An 18,774-nucleotide genomic window follows, 5' to 3' on the forward strand; every position below is an offset into this window, starting at 1 on the left:
TACTCTAGCAATGAGAAAGAACTTTGGGTAACATATTACTTAATGTTGTGGTTAAGAGTATGTATTCAAATAACCAAATTGTTAGGTCGGGTACACGGTTCCGAAGTAGAGCACTAGCCTAGCATTACTGCATGAGGCCTGGCCTCTATGCCTAGTATCCAAAGAAGAGGAGAAAAAAAGATACCAGATCCTCTAGGTTCACATTTTGCTTAATGTGACCACAGCAACTTACAATTTGGCTGTGCCTCATTCCGTTTTCCCTCTTAAAACCCAGGGAATAGTATTATCTTTAAAACGCAACAAAAGATTAAGTGAGCTAATATGTGAAATGCACTCATGCCAGTGAATTTTCAATCCCGGAGCCAAGAAACGAGAGAGTGGGGAGCAAGCAACGTTTCATTCCATTCTCACAGCATCCTTATGCAGAAGCTTCTGTCTGGATTTGTCACAGAAATCCTGGCACTTCGGCCAAGGAGCTGAGGGAAGCAGGGCTCAGCCCCACCGATCGACTTGCGTTCCAGCTCTGCGGGGTCCGCGGAGGAGACGTCGTTGCCCAGCTAGAGGGTCCGCGGTCCCCACCGAGGGCCTAAGGCGCCCAGGAGCAAAAGGCTTCCCGACGAGCCTGCGCCACGGGCCCACGATCTCACTGCAGACTCACGACACAGACATTTATTTACATTAGCTTCCCTCTGTGTTGGGCCGGGGGAAACGCTGCAGAGACCCCGAGAGCGCCCAGATCCGGGGCTAGCGGGGTGCCCAAGGGCGGACACCGACGTCCCGGGGCACGGGCTCCCTTCCATCTCTCGCCTTCGGGTCGTCACCCAAGCTCCGCCCCTTTGGGGGAGGTCCCAGCTGTGCCGTAAAGTAAAGAGCACACTTGGCCGCTCATCAGCCCGCCCCTATCGTTACGGCAGGCCGCGTTTCACGCCTCCAGCATGGCGCCCTCCATGTAGGCACTGGCTGTGGCTTCCCGCGCAGGTGTCCAGCGCAGCTCTGAGCAGCCGCCCGGGGTTACGCCAGGCTGCGCTGCAGAAGGCGCGAACGTTATTCCTGGTTACGGCTCCAGAAAGCCGCACGTCTCTGAGGGTTTGGGATCGCCGTCTCCCGTTAGACTCTGAAAGTGTCTCCTCAGCCCTGGTTTGCTTCCCGTGTCATTTCTCTGGCCACCTCCCTCAGGTCCCCGACCCTCTCAGACTCCAAACGAAAACTATGAGCCTCCGGCAGCTGCTGTTGCGCTTGTCCGGTTACCTCGGGGCCTCTGGGCCCCCCAGTCGCCCCTGGCGGTGCTTCAGGTCCCTCGACAGCGCGGCGGCGGCGGGCTCGTGGCGCGGGCGCTCGTCCAGGTCCCCGGCGCAGTGGAGCCAGGTGGTGTCCGAGGCGGAGAAGATCGTGGGCTACCCCGCGTCCTTCATGAGCCTGCGCTGCCTGCTGAGCGACGAGCTCAGCAACATCGCCATGCAGGTGCGGAAGCTGGTGGGGACTCGCCACCCTCTGCTTACCACTGCCAGGTGAGCGACCCCCTGTCCCACTCGTCTGTCCTCTCGTTTCTTCTTTTTCTAAGTTATTCTGCTTAGGACACTACTCTGGGTCTGGCCAGTTCCTCTCTTCTTTCTTTCTTTCTTTCTTTCTTTCTTTCTTTCTTTCTTTCTTTCTTTCTCTTGAACTTTTAAGAATACTCTTTGGGGTCCCTTTAACATTCCTCTACTTGGCTCAGAATACATGGTTTTCGTAAAAGAAAAACTTGAATGTGTTTTACAGTTTCTCTTAACTTTTAGAGATGCAGATGCTCCGTGGCTTGTCAAGGTATCAGAGATGTATACTTATTTAGACACATTCAAGAAGTGGTATTTTAAAACTGGAATCGAGCCGGGCAATGGTGGTGCATGCCTTTAATCCCAGAGCTTGGGAGGTAAAGGTAGTCCGATGTCTGAGTTCAAGGCTAGCCTGGTCTACAGAGCAAGTTAAGCTGTTTACCTACAGAAAGGTTAAGACAAGAGAGACAGGCAGAATAGACAGCTTTTAGCAAATACCCAGGTATTGGGCTATTCAGATTGAAGTCAGTCTCCTCTGACGCTTTTACCACTTAATGCTGGACTAGTGTTAAACTTGCCACTAGGGTTTAAAAAAAAAGAAAAAAAACATTTATCACTTAAAAAACAACTCACACCTCATGTTTTGTAGTTTATTTTAAGCACACAGAAAAGTTACGAGAATAAAAATAGTACAAAGAGTATTAGGGGAGATGTCTTTGCCAGTAAAGTACTTGTTGAACAAGTTTTGTTGCTGGTTTTGATCGACAGCAACCCTACAAAGGCTGGAGGTTTGTAACACCAGCACTGAGGATGTAGAAACTGGAGACCCCTGCTGCTTGATGGACATTTAGTCTAGTGAAACCAGCAAATTCAGGGCTAAACAAGAAACTCTGTCTCAAACTCAAAAGTGGAAAAGCAAACAAGAGCTGGACAAAAAGATGGCAGGTGGGTTTAGGAATGTTCAAAACCATTAGCCCCCAGGAGAAATGCAGATTTACATTACTATGGCATCTGTCACAAAGTTAAGGGGAATGAAGTACAGATTTACAGTAGGACATCCTGGAGAAGAAACAGAAAAACTAGATGGCATGTATGTAATCATGCAATCAATCAGAATGGCCAATCTGGAAAATGGAAATTTCTTATATGATTAAATTAAATAAGATTAAATTATATATCTTACCGCCATACTCATAAACATTTATCCTAAATAAACACTTATCCTAAATAAATAAATTAAAAAAAAACCACCTTGTCTATATCTGAATCTATATATAGATATTTATAATGTTGAAAGTTGGCTGTAAATTTGCCAAAGTCTTGACCGCAAAATGTTGATAATTAAGAGGATGATACTCAGCATGGATAATTGGAATAGCCCCAACCTGACCAACTCAAAATGTCATTTAATGGTCAATGATTGATCGAACTGTAATATATACATAACCATAAAGCTCTATTTGGTGGAGCTGAAGAGATGTCTCAGTCATTAAATTGCCTACTGTTCAAGCTCGAGGGCCTGATTTTAGATTCTAAGTACTGACAAAAAAGCTGGGTGCCAAGAAAGTGTGTGCAAGTGGGTTCTGTAGCCCAAGTATTAGGGTGCAATATGGAGACAGGCTGTGCCTTTGAGCCCAGTGGCCAGCCAGTCAACATAATTAATGAGTTCAATGAGAGACCTTGTCTCAAAATATAAGGTGAAGCAAGATAAAGAAAATACGCTCACATGTATACATACCTGTTAAAACCTGCATGTGCTCTCCCAAATACAAACGCAATTTGATTTAAAAAAATGATATCACTGTGTACAACTGAATGAATCCCAAAGGGGTTATGCGAAGTGAAGAGTTTTTATCCTCCCCAAAATTAGGAGTTACCATGTGACTCAGCCATTCTTCCTCTAAATATATTTCTAAAAGACTTGAAAACAGTCTCAGATAGTTATATATTTACGTTTCTAGTATTGTTTCTAATAGGCAGAAGGTAGAAGCTGATCATGTGTTCATCAGTGGGCAAATCTATTAATGAAATGTGGTATATGCATACATTGGAATGTTTTTCAAACTTAAAAAAAATGTGACATGTTACAACAGAGATGAATCTTGAGAATATATGGTAAATGAAATGAGCAAGTCATAAAATAAGACACATATAGTGTGATTCTACTTACTTGAGAGCCCTTAGTCGTCAGACTCAGAGAAAGAGGGTGGAAACTGAAGAGCAGGCACACTGGCACTACTGAACTATAGACACTTCAAAATGGTCAGGTCACGCGTTTCATCAGTGTGCATGTTAACATGTTAAGGCTTTTTTTTTTTTTTTTTGTTTTTCGAGACAGGGTTTCTCTGTATAGCCCTGGCTGTCCTGGAACTCACTCTGTAGTTCCTTGAACTCAGAAATCTGCCTGCCTCTGCCTCCTGAGTGCTGGGATTAAAGGCCTGCGCCACCACGCCCGGCTTATCTTTTTTTTTTTTTTAAGACAGTCCCTCACTGTAACCCTGACTGGCCTGTTATTCCCAGTCATCCATTCTCCTGCCTTGCTTTCTGAGTGCTGGGGTTAACGCCACTATACCCAGCTTATTAACACAAGTTTTTAAAGAATTCAGTTTCATGTGTTTATATTATGTATAATATACATTTATACAATGTGATGTATTATTTTTGTCTTATTTATTTTGTTCACTTTGACACAAGCTGGAATCATCTGGAAAGAGAGCTGTAGAAAGAATTTCACCTGTCAATAAAAATGGCCAGTGAACTGAGGCAGGAACTAGGAGGTGGCACACTGGCAGAGAGAGAGAGGATTCTGAGAATAGTAAGAGATAAAGGGAGACACAGGGAGAGATGGGAGAGATGAGAGGGGAGGGGGAGGCCAAGGAGTCAGACCTAAACCAGCAGATTGATGAACTTGGAGGGACGCTGAGGAGACAGGAAGGAAGAAGTGGCCCGAGACTGAAGGACAGGTAGACATGGAAGAGTTTAAATGGGTTAAGTAAGAGCTAATCAGGGAATGAGCCAAAGCTTATGGCCTATGCATTTAATAATAAATATTTAGTCTTAGAGTCGTCATTCCAGAAATAGGACTGGGAAGGAAAAACAGATACAATATTTTTACAGAGAACCTCAGTTGAAGAAATGCCCCTATCAGGTTGGCTTGAGGGCAAGACTGTGGCATATTTCCTTGATTAATGATTGAGGTGGGCCGGCCCAGCCCAACCAACACCCTGGGGAGGTGCTTCTTGGTTGTGTACAAAAGAAGAAAGCTGAGCAAACCATTCGGAACAAGGCCACAAGCAGCTGCCTTCCATGGACTCTGCATAAGCTCCTGCCTCCAGGTTCTCCCTGCCTTGGCGTCCCTCAGTGTGATCATGCTTAGGACATGTAAACCAAATGCACCATTTCCTCAGTAAGTTGCTTTTGGTCAGCATTCTATCACAGCAACAGGAGCCAAACGAAGACTAGCAACATTTATATCATCTTTAAAATGTGAAAGATTGCAGAGCTGGAGAGCAGAGAAGTGATTTCTAGTTAGGAGACAGTCTGGGAAGCAGGGAGGAGCAGAACCTGTGAGGAGGCGTCCCATGCGGATGGATGTGTAGAGCCTTGTGATGACAATCTATGTATGAGTCCAGACAAGGGAGAAAGCTGCAGAGAACCAAATACGAGACTGAAAAACTGCTGGACTGGAAATAGAGTAAGGTTGATTTGGGGGTGAGATTTTAGAATCATGCTGCAAGTAAAATTTTGTTATCATGGAATGAAGCTGGGTCCCAGGTATGGAGAACTCTATCCTTTTTTTGTGATATACTATAATTATTTCAGTATCTTAAGAAAACTTAGAGAAGGCCGGGCAGTGGTGGTGCACACCTTTAATCCCAGCACTTGGGAGGCAGAGGCAGGCGGATTTCTGAGTTTGAGGTCAGCCTGGTCTACAGAGTGAGTCCCAAGACAGCTGGGGCTACACAGAGAATCCTGTCTTGAAAAATCAAAAAATAAAATAAAATAAAAAATAAAAAAAGAAATAAGAAAATTTAGATATACATGTAGATATTTTCATTCCCAATCCAGGGTTTCTACCCCACCTTGATAATCCAGTTCCTGGATAAAAGACATACAGCTTTTATTATTTACAATAAGCCTTAAATTAATAGAAAACATCTTTAAATGTCCCATTTTGTGAATCTCCGAGGTTCTGAAGACTATCTATTTGTGGCATATCTGAACAAGCAAATGTAGCCTGTTTCCAGCTATCTTTTATCTGTACAACCCAGGATGTATATTTCTGTGATAATACAGACTAGTACCTGATGAGACCATGAGTTTGATTACTGAATGTTAACCTATATTACTAATTATCCTAAACTGTTTATAATAGCACCTATTAATAAGAATGAGATTAAATCTTGGACAGAACCTCTGAACCTGTAAGCCAGCCCCAATTAAATGTTGTCCTTATAAGAGTTGCCTTGGTCATGGTGTCTGTTCACAGCAATAAAACCCTAACTAAGACACTATCTAAGAATAACAAAAGTAATCTTAAATTTTGTATCAATACAAAAAGATTTATACCAATGAAAACCTTAAACCTGCATCAATATACAAAAATCTGTATCAGTAAGAAAATATTACCTCAATTCTGTATCAAAGTATAAAGATCTATCAATGGAAGAGTGTGGCTGTACAGTGCTTTTGTTTATGAGTAGATTTAAACATCCATTCGTATTTGTCTAATTTCCTACAATCCCCCTTTTTTCTTTTCAACATCCTTCCCTTTACCTAAGCAAGAAGGCTAGAGAAGAGGAAAGGAAAGATAGAAATCCCTGAGTCTAAGCTCCCTATTTAGTTTCCTCCCTGTACAAAGCTGCATTTATAAAGTATCCCTTAAGATGACAACATATCTATAATTTATAAAATAACCAAAACCATCCACCCCAATTTAAGGGATTGAGACAACAGGCTTCTTATAATTGCCTCATGCTGAATTGGGACAAAGAATTCCTGTTTGGAGGCCCAAAAGGAAATCTGAAAAATGGTTAAGTCACAAAAAAGCCAGCGGGCATCATTAGTTGCCCAGTCTTTACGTGTTGAGAAAATTCAGGGCTTCACAAAGTCCTGACTGGAACAGGCTAAAAGACTGGATGAACCGAGGAGGTCATTGGATTAGCAGTCTTTCCTGAAGCCGTTCTGGAAGCAAGTCTCTGGAAACAGCCTCAGTTGAGGCAGGATCAGGCAGGGAGCTGGAACAGCCAGACATTTCAGCATCCCTGAGGTTGAATCTTGTCAGGGCTGCCCTCTTGGTGTTTCATTCTCTAGTATATAAACCTTACAACCAATATTTAGTTCTATAAATATATTTGTATGGAATGTGCAAGGTGCATAGATCAGTTAGGGATGAATTTCTGCTCCTTGTTTGAGCAGGTGAAAGCCACCTGTCTTTTTTATGAATCAGTTTGATTAATAACCAAATTGTAATAAATCTTCATTCATGCCATACAAAAGGATGGCATGATGAATTTTAAGGACTCTGTTGCCAACAAGACTCATTGGCTATGTATAGCTGAAGATCTGGCTAGAGACATTTTTATGTCTCAGCCAGTTTCAGGTTTGTTCCCATATAGAGGGATCAGCAAATTATGTTCCTGTCCTGTTTGGTCTTGATATTTTTCCTTCTTGACTGCAGCCAAGATCTTCAGGGGGGTCTTCCTCTATCAAGTCTGATCCTTATTACTTTGGAAGGAGTCTAAAGCCTTTTATCCCCCTGTTAACACAAATGCAGAACCTCTCTCCCAAAATACCATGTCCTTGGTCCAGCAACCTGAAGTATAAAATCTAAAGTATAGACTGATTCAATTTTCCAGCCTCTTTTTTATTTGGATCTGCTCTACTTTGACCTCTCTCAAAGAGAATTTGTAATATAATTATAACCACTGAAATTATAACTACCTTCATTTTGATAATTAAAACAATTTAAAATAATTAAGATAATTATTTTTATTTATTAAGATACCTCCATATACAGTTGCTTCAATTGTAGTAAGCTAGCCACTGGGCAAGAAATGTACTATCTACAGACAAATGCTGTATGAAGGATAGTTTACTGCTAAGCATTGCCAAGGCAGGGTAAGCTAGTCCTTCATAGTTCCTGATTCATCCGGGGTCTCTCAGATGTTCTGGGCCAGAAGACTGAAGATAGATGCTCCAAGGTTATAAGGAATATTAGGGACTGTCCAGGCAGTAAGCGATCTCTGTCATTTCTATGATCTTTAGAAGCTTCATCCCTATGCTTCCTGCATACCTAAATAAAATATTTATTCCTCTTCAAATCTCTGATGGTGTTGAAGACTAGATAGTTATAGTCTCACAACTAAACTTAAGTTGTTTAGCATTAAGGAAGGTATTCTAGATTTTAAAATGTCGGATTTCAGATATAATACAAGTAAAAATCAAAGATAATTGAGGTGCAGAATTGTAAACTCATTTAGTATAGATGATAAAATACTTTATCTAAATGGCCAAATAAAATGGACTGGACACTATAAATGTATATCATACCTTATAATTTTCATAATTGTTATAACTGTATTCAATTTATATCTGAGAGAAAAGGAGCCTTTTTTTGGACTAAAAAGGGGAATTGTTGAGGTTTGGTCTTTTGCAGTGTCTTGTAATGCTAAAGTGCAGGCCCCCAAGACCTGGTTGTCCCAGAGATGAAGAGAGTCTGCATGTAGACACAAGTGATCTGTGTGACCTTGCCCTCAAGTTATTTCTGATTGGTGAATAAAGATGCTGACAGTGAATAGCTGGGCAGAAGAGACATAGGCAGGTTTTAGGGTTCCTGGGCCTGGGGAGGCTGGGAGGCTGGGGGAAAACCATGAGGGAGGCAAGAAGATGAGAAGGCAGAGAAAGTCTCCATAGGCTAGGAGTCAAGAAAACATGGCCTGAAGGCTGACCAATTGTAGTTAAGAGCAGCCCATATGAAAGAAACATAGTAATAAGTTGGGGTTATCAATAGGAAATAGATTTTAATAGCGTAGAACGTAAATATCTGCCCAGTTCTAGTGCTGATCAAGGCTTAATGTAAATATGAAGGCTGTGTGTGCCTTTTATCCTGGAACTAACTGATCAAAGGCCGGGTGGAAGCCCTGATTGGGATTAAATGTTTCTACAACAATGCATCACTCCAAATCAAGGCATAGTGGGATAAGAGAAGACTAGGGGGGAAAGGAAGGGAAGGGAGAGGGAAAGGCTTGGGAGATAACTGACTGTGCCTCTAACTTCGGTTCTGAAAGTGCACAGTATGTGACTTCAGGCAGCTCATTCATCAGTGAAGTAAGGGGCTTCCCAAGGTGATTTCCAAAGGTATGGGCAGTTCTAAACTGCCTGGAAAGTACTGCTGGACCTGGATTTGGCTTATAAGAAAGCCCTTCTCAGGGAAAAAATTGAATACAGTGATGCAATGAAAATATGATTCTTTCTTCACAATTTAAAAATCTTAAAATCTCAGAAAACCACGTATTTTCAGATTCTAACTTCATTTTAGTGGCTGTGAGACTTTTCAGCTTTTATTCATCCCTGTGAATGTGAATATTCACTAAAACTATTAGTGTTTCAATACTGGATCTGTTTAGTTCTTGCCGGAATGTAGAGTTAAAAGTTTCTAAAATCAGAAAAGAGTTATATTCTGAAAGATACTTGTTTTAGGGGTGTGGTGGTTTGAATAAAAATGACCCCTGTAGGCTCAGATATTTGAATACTTAGTCATCAAGGAGTGGCACTATTTGATTAGAAGGATAGGAGGCGTGGCTTTGTTGGAGGAAGTGGGTTTGGAAGGTTCAAAGCCCATGCCAGGTGCAGTCTCTCTGTCTCTGTCTCTCTCCCTCTTCTGCAGATTAGAATGTAGCTCTAAGCTTCTGCTCCAGTGTCCTGAGTGCTGCCATGCTCCCCACAGTGGTGAAACTGTAGCAAGCCGCCAAGTAAATGTTTTCTTTTATAAGAGCTGCCTTGGTCACTGTGTCTCTTCACAGCGGTAAATCAGTGACTAGGACAAGGGGCTTTGGATGAGGGCCTGTGGACCTGTCCAAGCTGGACAGTGGTCTGGGGGAATGCCCAGGTGAATTGTTAGTGTGGGAGAAATTAAATGTAGTCACAGTGAATTGGTCTCTCTCTTCCTGTCAGCACAGCTGTGCCCTGTGAGTTCGTTGCTGCCTGTCTAATTCAATTCAGTACCTACTTGTGCATATTGTATTCATTTATATTTCTCTGTCAATCATTCATACTTAAGTATTTTTAGCTTTTTAAGTTTACTTAGCATACTATTGTGCTAGTTAGTTTTTATTGTCAAGTTGGCACAAGCTGGAATCCCTGGGACAGAGGGAACCTCAATTGAAGAATTGCCTCGATCACGTTGCCCTGTGGTCATACACTGATGGATGATTCATGTGGAGGGGCCAGCCTCCTGGACACCTCAGCACCATCCAGACACCTGACCTGGGCTGTATAACACCTTAGCAGAGCCTGGTGTGCCTTTAATCCCAACACGCAGGAGGCAGAAGTAGGCAGAGCTCTGTAATCAAAGCCATCCTGGTCTACAGAGTGAGTTCCAGGGCAGCCAGGGCTACATAGTGAGACTCTGACTCAAAAAAATAAACAAAGAAGAAGAAAAGCAAGCAAGCAAGTAAGTTAGCTAGAAGAGAACCAGCCTGTAAGCAAGCCAGTAAATAGCATTCCTTCGTTTGTGTTTCAGCTTCCCTTTAGCAATTAACCTGGAAGTTTTAAAGGAAATAAACCTGATTATTCCTAAGTTGTTTTTGGTCATGGTCTTTATCACAGTAAAAGAAAATCACACTAGAGCAACTGCTGTGGAGCTGTTCAAAGTGTCGGTGCAGCTGGCTTCTTTGAGTGTGGCCCTATTTTCTTTTGACTGATTGGGTTCTTAGGATTAAACATTTATTTTTAGGATTAAAATTTGTTTAAATACTTTGTGGTTTTGCTTTTGCCTCCAAATGCTCTCTAATTTAGATTCAGATAGGTGGGGTTCATTAGTAGTCAATTATAGGAGATAAAGTATGGTTTTAGTCTCTTCTCTTAGGGGCCATTGATTGCTTAGAAGAGACCATGCGTTCCACTCTACTTATTTGGCTATCTAGAGAAACTGTTAGGTTTTTTTTGTTTGTTTGTTTTTAATATGGTAGAATTCATTAGAGTTCTGCCAATTTGTTATTAGAAATTTAATTTTAGTCGTCCATGTTTATGAAAGACCCTTTCTAGTTTCAGTTCTGTAATTACTGACTAAAAACCTGTATTTCTTACAAAGAACTTTTTCTTGGATGACTAGGAGAAAATTATAAATTTTAATTCATTCCACAAATATTTGAGGTTTTCTGGGCATGGGGCGTAAAACATGAATAAGACACAGTTGTTGCCGTCCAGGAATCCATGAGAGACAGTGTAGTGAGCAGGCGTTCTGGACTCAGACTGGCTTCACATTCTGCTCTTAAAGACCACTGTGGTCTTCGGCAGCTTACTTCTGCTCCTGGTGCCCTAGCCTCCTCCTCTGTAAGGATGAGTGCTAAGTAAGTCAGTGTTTTATGAGGTTGAAGGAGTTACTATAGATCACACACAGTTCTGCAAACGTAGCTTGTCATTCCTATGAGAAATCTGTTCTAGCAAGAACATAAGCCCAGCTCAGAGTGCCCGCAGAGGAAAGTAGCACATGTGATCCAGCATGTTGGACAGACCGACAAGGAGAAAACGATGTCTTTCTGAGGACATTGTAAGGTAAAGTGGCCTCTAGGTTGACCTGTGTTGGATGAGAAGGAAACGGCTGGAGCAGGTCAATAGAGACAACTGTCTGGCAACGTCTAGGAAAATCCGCAGTGGGACAGAGCGAAAATGGAATGGGGTGAACAGAAGAAGAGGCGAGAGTGTATGCTGTGGCCATGGTGGAGAGAGTGGTGACAAACTTGCTCCTCTACTGTCACTAACCAGAGACTAGGCAGAGCGTAGACAACAGCTGCATTGTTGCTGTTAGTGAAATCTCAAATGTTCCATTTTACCAAAAGACGACCCGGGAGCCAGAGGCTGGAGTGAAAGCCTGCTGTCTCAGAGAGGCAGAGAGCACCCAGCTGACCTGCCTTCTCAGCTGGTGGTCCCCAGAGGAAGCACTCTTTCTCCGCCACCCCTCCAACTGAATGCCCCTCCCTACTTCCTGTGCGGCTCTAACCTCCTGCCGTCCTCTTACTCGTTTTCTTTTTCTACATTGACTCCCTGTCCACAGTTGCTTGCTCTACCTCTTCACCTATGGTTGACTGTATTTAATCCTGTTTTAAATAAATAAACAGAAAGCTCTTGGATTAAAGGTGTATACTAGAGCCAAGCCACGCCACGACTAGAAACAGGTTTTTTCAGTAAACAAGACAATCTTGGGATTCATAGTATGATCAAATATCCGGCAACACTGTGTCTCATTCTTTATTGCTAAAGACTTTTTGTTTGTAGCGTCTCTGAGGGTTTCTATTGCCTTTATAAACACCATGACTGAAAGCAACATGGGGAGGGAAAGGTTTATTTTTATCTTATAGGTTACAGTCTTATCAATGAAGTGAAGTCAGGGCAGGACCTCAAGGCAGGACCTAAATCACAAGTCATGAGGAGTGCTTCTTACTGACTTGCTCCTTACAGCTTGCTCAGCCAGATTGCTTGCTTATATTTTTCTTTTTTAATTTTTTAGAGATAAGGCATCACTGTGTGGCCAGTTTTGAAATCATAGAAATCTGCCTGAAAGGTGTGTGCAACCACACCTAGCTCAGCTTGCTTGCTTATACTATTTAGGACCATCTGCCCAGGCATAACACTGTCCACAGTTGCCTGGGCTCTTCAACTTATTATTAATCAAGAAAATGCTCCACAGACTTGCTAAAGGAGTGTGATGGAAGAATTTTATCAGTTGAAGCACTTCTCGGGTTGACAGAAAACCATATTTGTTTTGTGCTTGTACTCTGAGATGTAAAGCAGTTTGTTTACCTGTATGCCATAGATGAAGATCGAGACTGCCTCTAGTTTTTGGCTATTTTTCGTGAAGCATCTGTGAACCAAATAAAGTTGATTTAAGAGATAAAGGAAAAGTTGGGGCTGGATTTTGAGGTGATATTTTAATATTGCCTAAGAAGATCTAATCTTGTTCCACTGCCAGTAAGAGATGTATGACCAGATGAGCCTTTTAAAAGCTGGCTTTGGCAGATGTGGAGATCATGAATTGTAGGAAAGATAGGCTGGGTGCAGGGAGACCTGGAGGAAGACTGCTATAGTTCATTCATTTCTTCCTTAGCTGCTAGCTAAATGTGTTCCCTAATGCCAGGTTCTGTGCTTATCACAGAGAACACAGACATTGTTAGTCACTTTGGCCTACTCCTCAACAAGAGTTCTTAAAGTTAAATAAGAGTCATATAAAGCTATCAGTGCAACATGATACTACATGTTTGTTATGATTACCATGTTTAAAAATTAAATGATTTTTAATTTATAAAAGGAAGAGTGGTTCTGGGGTCAGGGGTATGGAATTGAGAAGTCACAGTTACTCCTGAGTATTGACACTGAGATGCTCATGGGGACTTAAGGATGGGGGTGGGATATGAATGTAGACAGCAGTTGTGAAGTACTTCTGTGAAGTGGGCTGAGAGAACTGGGCTGAGAGAACCAGTCTGAAGGAAGCTGAGCACCTGGATCTTGAGGCAGCAGGCTGTTTGCATGGGGAATGTTTGGAGAGCACAGAAAGAAGGCCGTATAGTTAGGCAAGGGTTTGAGGCATGAAGAAATGTCTAAAATGCAGCTAAAGTGGATCATGAACTGCTAAGGACAGAGCTGGAGTTGGAAGTACTCAGCCCAGGTAAGATTGAAAGCCAGAGGGTTTCTGGGCCCTCGAGGATAGTATTTAGACTTTTGTCGGCATAGTTTACAAGCAGTGAAACAGATTTGGGACTACTTGAGCATGGAGGAGCCAATCAGGCCTTAGAGCCTCTCACAGGGATGGAGATGTGGCAGAGAGGTCGGGCAGTGATGATACAGTCTCTACTGGACTGCACTGTGTCAAGCTTTGACTCTGTCTGGATTTAATCTTTGGATGAGTCCTCTAGCTTTGGAGTCCCATGGTAGGCAGTCTGGCCTTTCTTGTATCATAAACTTAAACCAAACCTTGTGTGCCAGCAGTGTGTACCACAATGAGCCCTGCATAAATTCTGGCCACCCTTTGGTCAGTTGGGTGATAAATAGATAAATAGATATATTTCATAGAGCAGCTTACATAGTAGATTGCTTGTCTGTCTAGCACGAACAAAGCCCTTTTGTTCATTCCAGTTCATACCAGTACCACATGCAACTGGATGTGATGGTGGCACTTCGTGGTAATTCCATCACTCAGGAGGTGGAGGCAGGAGGATCAGAAGTTCACGATTATCCTCAGCTGTATAAGAAATTCAAGACTAGCGTGTGCCCTGTTAGACCTGCATCAAAGCAAGCAGGCAAGCAAACAAACAAAAAGCATCTTAACAGCTCATCAGTTGCTGCAAACGTTTATCTGTGCATATGGTTCAAAGAAAAGTTCAAATAATGTTCTTCTAAAAGTAACCTGAAGAGAGGTTTCAAAATGGGTTCTGTATGTTACCCCTCAGAGCCTGAATACTTAATGCAGGGTCTAGAAGTAAAACTGTCCTTTCTGCTGTGCGACTAGATTTGCTGTGACTCACCTGTTTTTTGTTTGTTTTGTTTTGTTTATAGACTTTCTATTTCTTTTTCTATATACTGAAACTTCATTTTAACAAATAGTTAAAAACAGCTTTAAAAATTACTACTCTTCCAGATTCTCCTTGGAATGTTATTTCATTGGGTTCAATGTTTTTGTTTTTGTTTTTTAAAGCAAAATGAATTGGTTTCATTTCCAGCATTGTGAGCAGAGAGATAGAGCTAATGAATGTTATATTATACTTTAGTGGTTTGAATTTGCCAAACATCGATAATTTTTGTGAACATAGTCTTGAAAATGTTGATAATATTATAACGGATTTGTGACATGTTTTTTGTCAGCTTGTTAAAGATTACCAAGTCAAATTTTTTCTGTCTTGGGGTATGCATTTGCTGTAAAGAGACACCATGACCAAAGCAACTATTACAAAGGCAAACATTTAATTGGGGCTGGCTTATAGGTTCAGAGGTTCAGTCCATTATCATCAAGGCAGGAGCATGGCAGCATCCAGCCAGGCAGGGTGCTGGAGGAGCTGAGAGTTCTACATCTTCATCTGAAGGAAGCCAGGAGCAGACTGAGCATCCTCAGACAGCTAGGAGGAGGGCCCCAAAGTGCACCCCCATAGTGACACACTTTCTCCAACAAGGCCACACCTCCCTGGGCCAAGCATGGTCAATCCACCACAGTGCCACTTTGGATCATTGTTGACTTTTCTAACTTCAGGCGATCTCCCATTCTTTTCTATCCTCATCTGTCTTTAGGATCTCTCCCCATTTTTAGATAAATCATGATTCAAAATGTCATGATAAGGACTACTGGGTGCCTAGGTTCCCCGTCACTACTGGAGGACAGAGGAGAGGACAGTGTGCCAGTTTGAATCCCAGGTAATGTGACAGAAGGGCTTACATATAAACGGTGCCATTGGCACCTGGAGTTATTACCCAGTAATATGGCAGTATTTCTGGGGAGATGTAAACCAAAATCTGCTTACTCCAGAGAAGGAATTAAAGACACACCAAAGTAAGGATACTGCCAAAGCCCAATTAGTGACCCAGTGAGTTTATTGGGGCTATTGATAGGAATATGGGTGAGGGGTTGCTCATAGGAGCAGACATGGCTCAGACAGCTACATCACCAAAGCCCAATGCAATATGGATGATGGCTCACAAATGCTAAACACATGTAGCACTCTGTACAGCTCAAAGGCAGCTTAACAGTTGGAGAGTGTCCTTTCCCGGTGCTCTGAGAGTGTCCTTACCACTTATATATGCTTGGGGGGGGGGGAAGGGGTCTAGTGAATCTGTCAGTTTCGGCATTGTGTGGAGCACTTATTGAGTTGTTTCCTTCTGAGTTTGAAGGAGCCCCTACAGGATGGACCCCAGTGTCTTAATGAGAGCTCCTCTAAGGTGAACTGGGAGGAAACCGCTGGGGAACAATGCACTGCACTGCTCCAGTTCATGGTCACTGCTTCTTTCCAGGTCCTTCTGCAGAGGTTGCCGGTCTGTCTGTCTGTCTGCTGCAGTGGCCGCTGCATAGACAGTCTCTCACTTCTTCATTTGACCTTGGTGTCTTCTGATATGGTATAACTCCTAAAGATACCCAGAAGGAGCATGCAGCTCCAGTGACCCTTAGCCTGGGCTGCTTTATGCTGTTGTATGGTTTCCCAGAACACATTTTATAGTTTATATAGACTTTTACTAAAAACATTTTATGTGTTCTTTTAAGTTGTTTTCTCACATTTTGTTTTGTTTTGTTTTTCGAGACAGGGTTTGTCTGTATAGCCCTGGCTGTCCTGGAACTCACTCTGTAGACCAGGCTGGCCTCGAACTCAGAAATTCGCCTGCCTCTGCCTCCCGAGTACTGGGATTAAGGGTGTACGCCACCATGCCTGGCTTCACATTTTTTTAACGGATGACAACAGAGTATTCATGACACGATTTCATGAGTCCAAAGTGAGTGTATAGAAATTGGCAGTACTAGATCTGGCATTTACTCTAACATTACAGATTCTTACAGTCTTCCCTAGTCAGCCTGGGGGAACTGGGATGAAGCCTTTCATTTTTCATGACTTTACTTTTCTATAGATTTACTTGTGAGTGTTTCTTAGAATAACAGCATCTTTAAATGGTTTATTTGTTGAGGTAATATCTTTTGTCCTAAAGAAGATAGCCTAGGACCTTGATGGTTTAATTTCTTCTAAAATTATGTTTCTGGCCATCTGTGTCTTTGACCCAGTGAATTCCTGGTAGATGTTATCTGCCCTGTTTATGTAGCACTGAGTTGGGAATGCAGACCGATTTTAATTTGAACTTGAAATTCTAACTAATTTAAGTTTAACTTAATTATGGCAAATGTATACTGTCTAAAAGGGCATTGCACTTTCGGGGGCAGGCCTATATAATGTTTTGGATAAGATCATGGCCTCATGTACCTACCAATCCTTAAATTGCCATTTCCTAGCTGTATAATCTGCAGAGTCTTTGTGCCTGTTTCCTCGATTGTGGAAGGGGTGATATTAGTTCTGGCCCCACAGGATTGTGATGAGGATCACATTATAGCATAATTATCAAAGCTTGGCTTTATGTGTTCAACAAATATAGCTGCCATTATTAGCTATTATTTGTGTCTAATAGTTTCCTTGAGGTCTCAGGCTAGTCAACACCCTGCAACACTTTTCCTTGGAGGATAGTTAAGAACTGAAAGAAATAGTATAGACTAAAATTTTCTGGAAGGTGTGTTGTGTTGTATAAATATGAGATGGAGATGAGACCCCGACAGTAAGTACCAGAAATGGCTGCAAAGGTAAAGTTGTGCGGTGTGCTGGAAAGAACAGAGTTTGGGAAGCAGCAGATCTGACTTCAGGCTTGGGAAGCTTCAGACCTACTTAGGTACCTGCTACCTCTGTAGACAAGCTAGGTCTCAGAGCTCAGCTTTCTCAGCAGAGATGGGACAGTGTTTCCTGCATTGAGGACTACTGAAACTTACCTTGTAAGGCTCATTGGATGAAAGGCTCAGGCCACACAGTTTCCTTTTTCTCAAATTCCTAACTAGAGATTTGACAAAATAGCCATCCTTTCTGAAACAAAATAATATTCCATCAATACACTTAGAATTGAATGGGATTTACTAACAAAACAGGAAGCTGAAGAGAGTAAGGATACCAGCTAGAATGTGGTTTGCAATTAGAACTTTTTTAGTTTGAGTGGTTTAATTTAAAGAAGTAAGTGTAAAATATGGGTATAATTAGCTACTGTGAGTGTTAAAAGCCCCAGCACCGTAAACATACTAATCATTAGGCTTTGTCAATTCTAGGTTGGTTAGTAATGAGTAAGGTTCTGCAGTGGAGGTGAGCAGTGCATCTCACTGCAGCTGTCTTTCAGAATCTGACATGGTCTTTTTTCAGCTGCTGTTCGCTAGGGAGCCACTGATGCCACTAGAGCTACGTGGGCACTTAGATATCTCGGGAGCTAGGGGAAGAAGTATTTGTAGTCGGATTAAAAACAAAATGCTTACCTCTTTATGCGTGCATCAAATCATTTTAGAGGAATGTCAGTTTAGTGAAGCTTCCTGGAGACAGATGGTTTTTTTCTTCTCTGCATGAAACTCCGTTAAAGGCATCAGGAGCACCCCGTGTTCTGGAGGATGCAGGTAGGCTTTTGCAGAGCTTTTCCTGTCTCGCTGTTTCTGTCTCTCTCTGTACTTTCTACCTTAAGCTTGGGGTCACAGGAAATAAGCCTACATTCACATTGAGGAAGCTCTGCTTAGCCACAGGGTTGAAGGCAAATGTTACCACTTTCCTCAAGCAGTTTCTGATTGTTCCAGGTCAAATTGCTTATCCCTTTTGTCCTCTCAAAAGTTAGAAGCTGTGACATCATTGACTTGCACTCCCATGTGGCCTCCATCTGTCATCTCAAGAGGTGGCTGTTTCCACTAGTCTAGGGATGTCCTTGAGATGATCACTCGGGCTGCTGCTTTTCACTTTGGCTTTGTTTTGTTGAGATAGTGTCTCTATATAGTCCTAGCTGGCCTGGAACTCAAAATGTAGACCAAGCTGGCCTGAAACTCAAAGAGCTCCACCTGCCTCTGTCACCTGAGCGATGGGACTGAAGGGCTGTGCCACTATGCCCAAGCTTTTGAGCTGTTGCTTTACATGTGACCACAGGTATAACTGGTTAATCTGGTCCCATGGTTTGGACTATGAGTTCAAGAGTTTCTGTCTTTCTGATTGTTCAAGGTATTGGAGCTAGGATGGGGTAGAACCTCCACAGTGAAATTCTGGATTTCCCTGTGTCTTCTGGTAGAAGCTATGATCAGCTGTGCTGACAACATAGTAGCAAAAGTTTGCATGTCATTTCTGTGAAGGGAAGCAAGGGATAGCTGGACAGACTTCTTGCTGCTGGTGTGAGTGACTTGGTGATGGCCACAGTTAAGAAAAGTCCACCTAGCAGTGGTAATTCAACAAAGAAGGTCACATGGAAGAAAAGATGGATGTGTCTTTTATTTGAG

At 42.4% G+C, this 18,774-nt stretch overlaps 1 protein-coding gene across 3 annotated transcripts in view; it reads left to right on the plus strand.

The window, feature by feature from the left end:
- The first annotated feature begins 932 nt into the window (after positions 1 to 932).
- The window catches only part of Pdss2 (decaprenyl diphosphate synthase subunit 2), a 219,317-nt gene continuing 201,475 nt past the window's right edge, over positions 933 to 18,774 (plus strand). For 2 of the 3 annotated variants that reach the window (XR_003844502.1, XM_029542472.1), the window contains exon 1: positions 943 to 1,508. Coding sequence is in view for 2 of the 3 variants with exons in the window: in XM_029542472.1 (XP_029398332.1) it covers positions 1,210 to 1,508 (299 nt within the window). In the remaining variant the exon portion in view is untranslated. Of the gene's footprint in view, positions 1,509 to 18,774 lie in introns of all 3 variants that reach the window. The other variant, XM_021205072.2, reaches the window with a different exon arrangement.

The sequence above is a fragment of the Mus pahari genome, chromosome 9, assembly GCF_900095145.1.
Source record: "Mus pahari chromosome 9, PAHARI_EIJ_v1.1, whole genome shotgun sequence".
Lineage (NCBI taxonomy): Eukaryota > Metazoa > Chordata > Mammalia > Rodentia > Muridae > Mus > Mus pahari.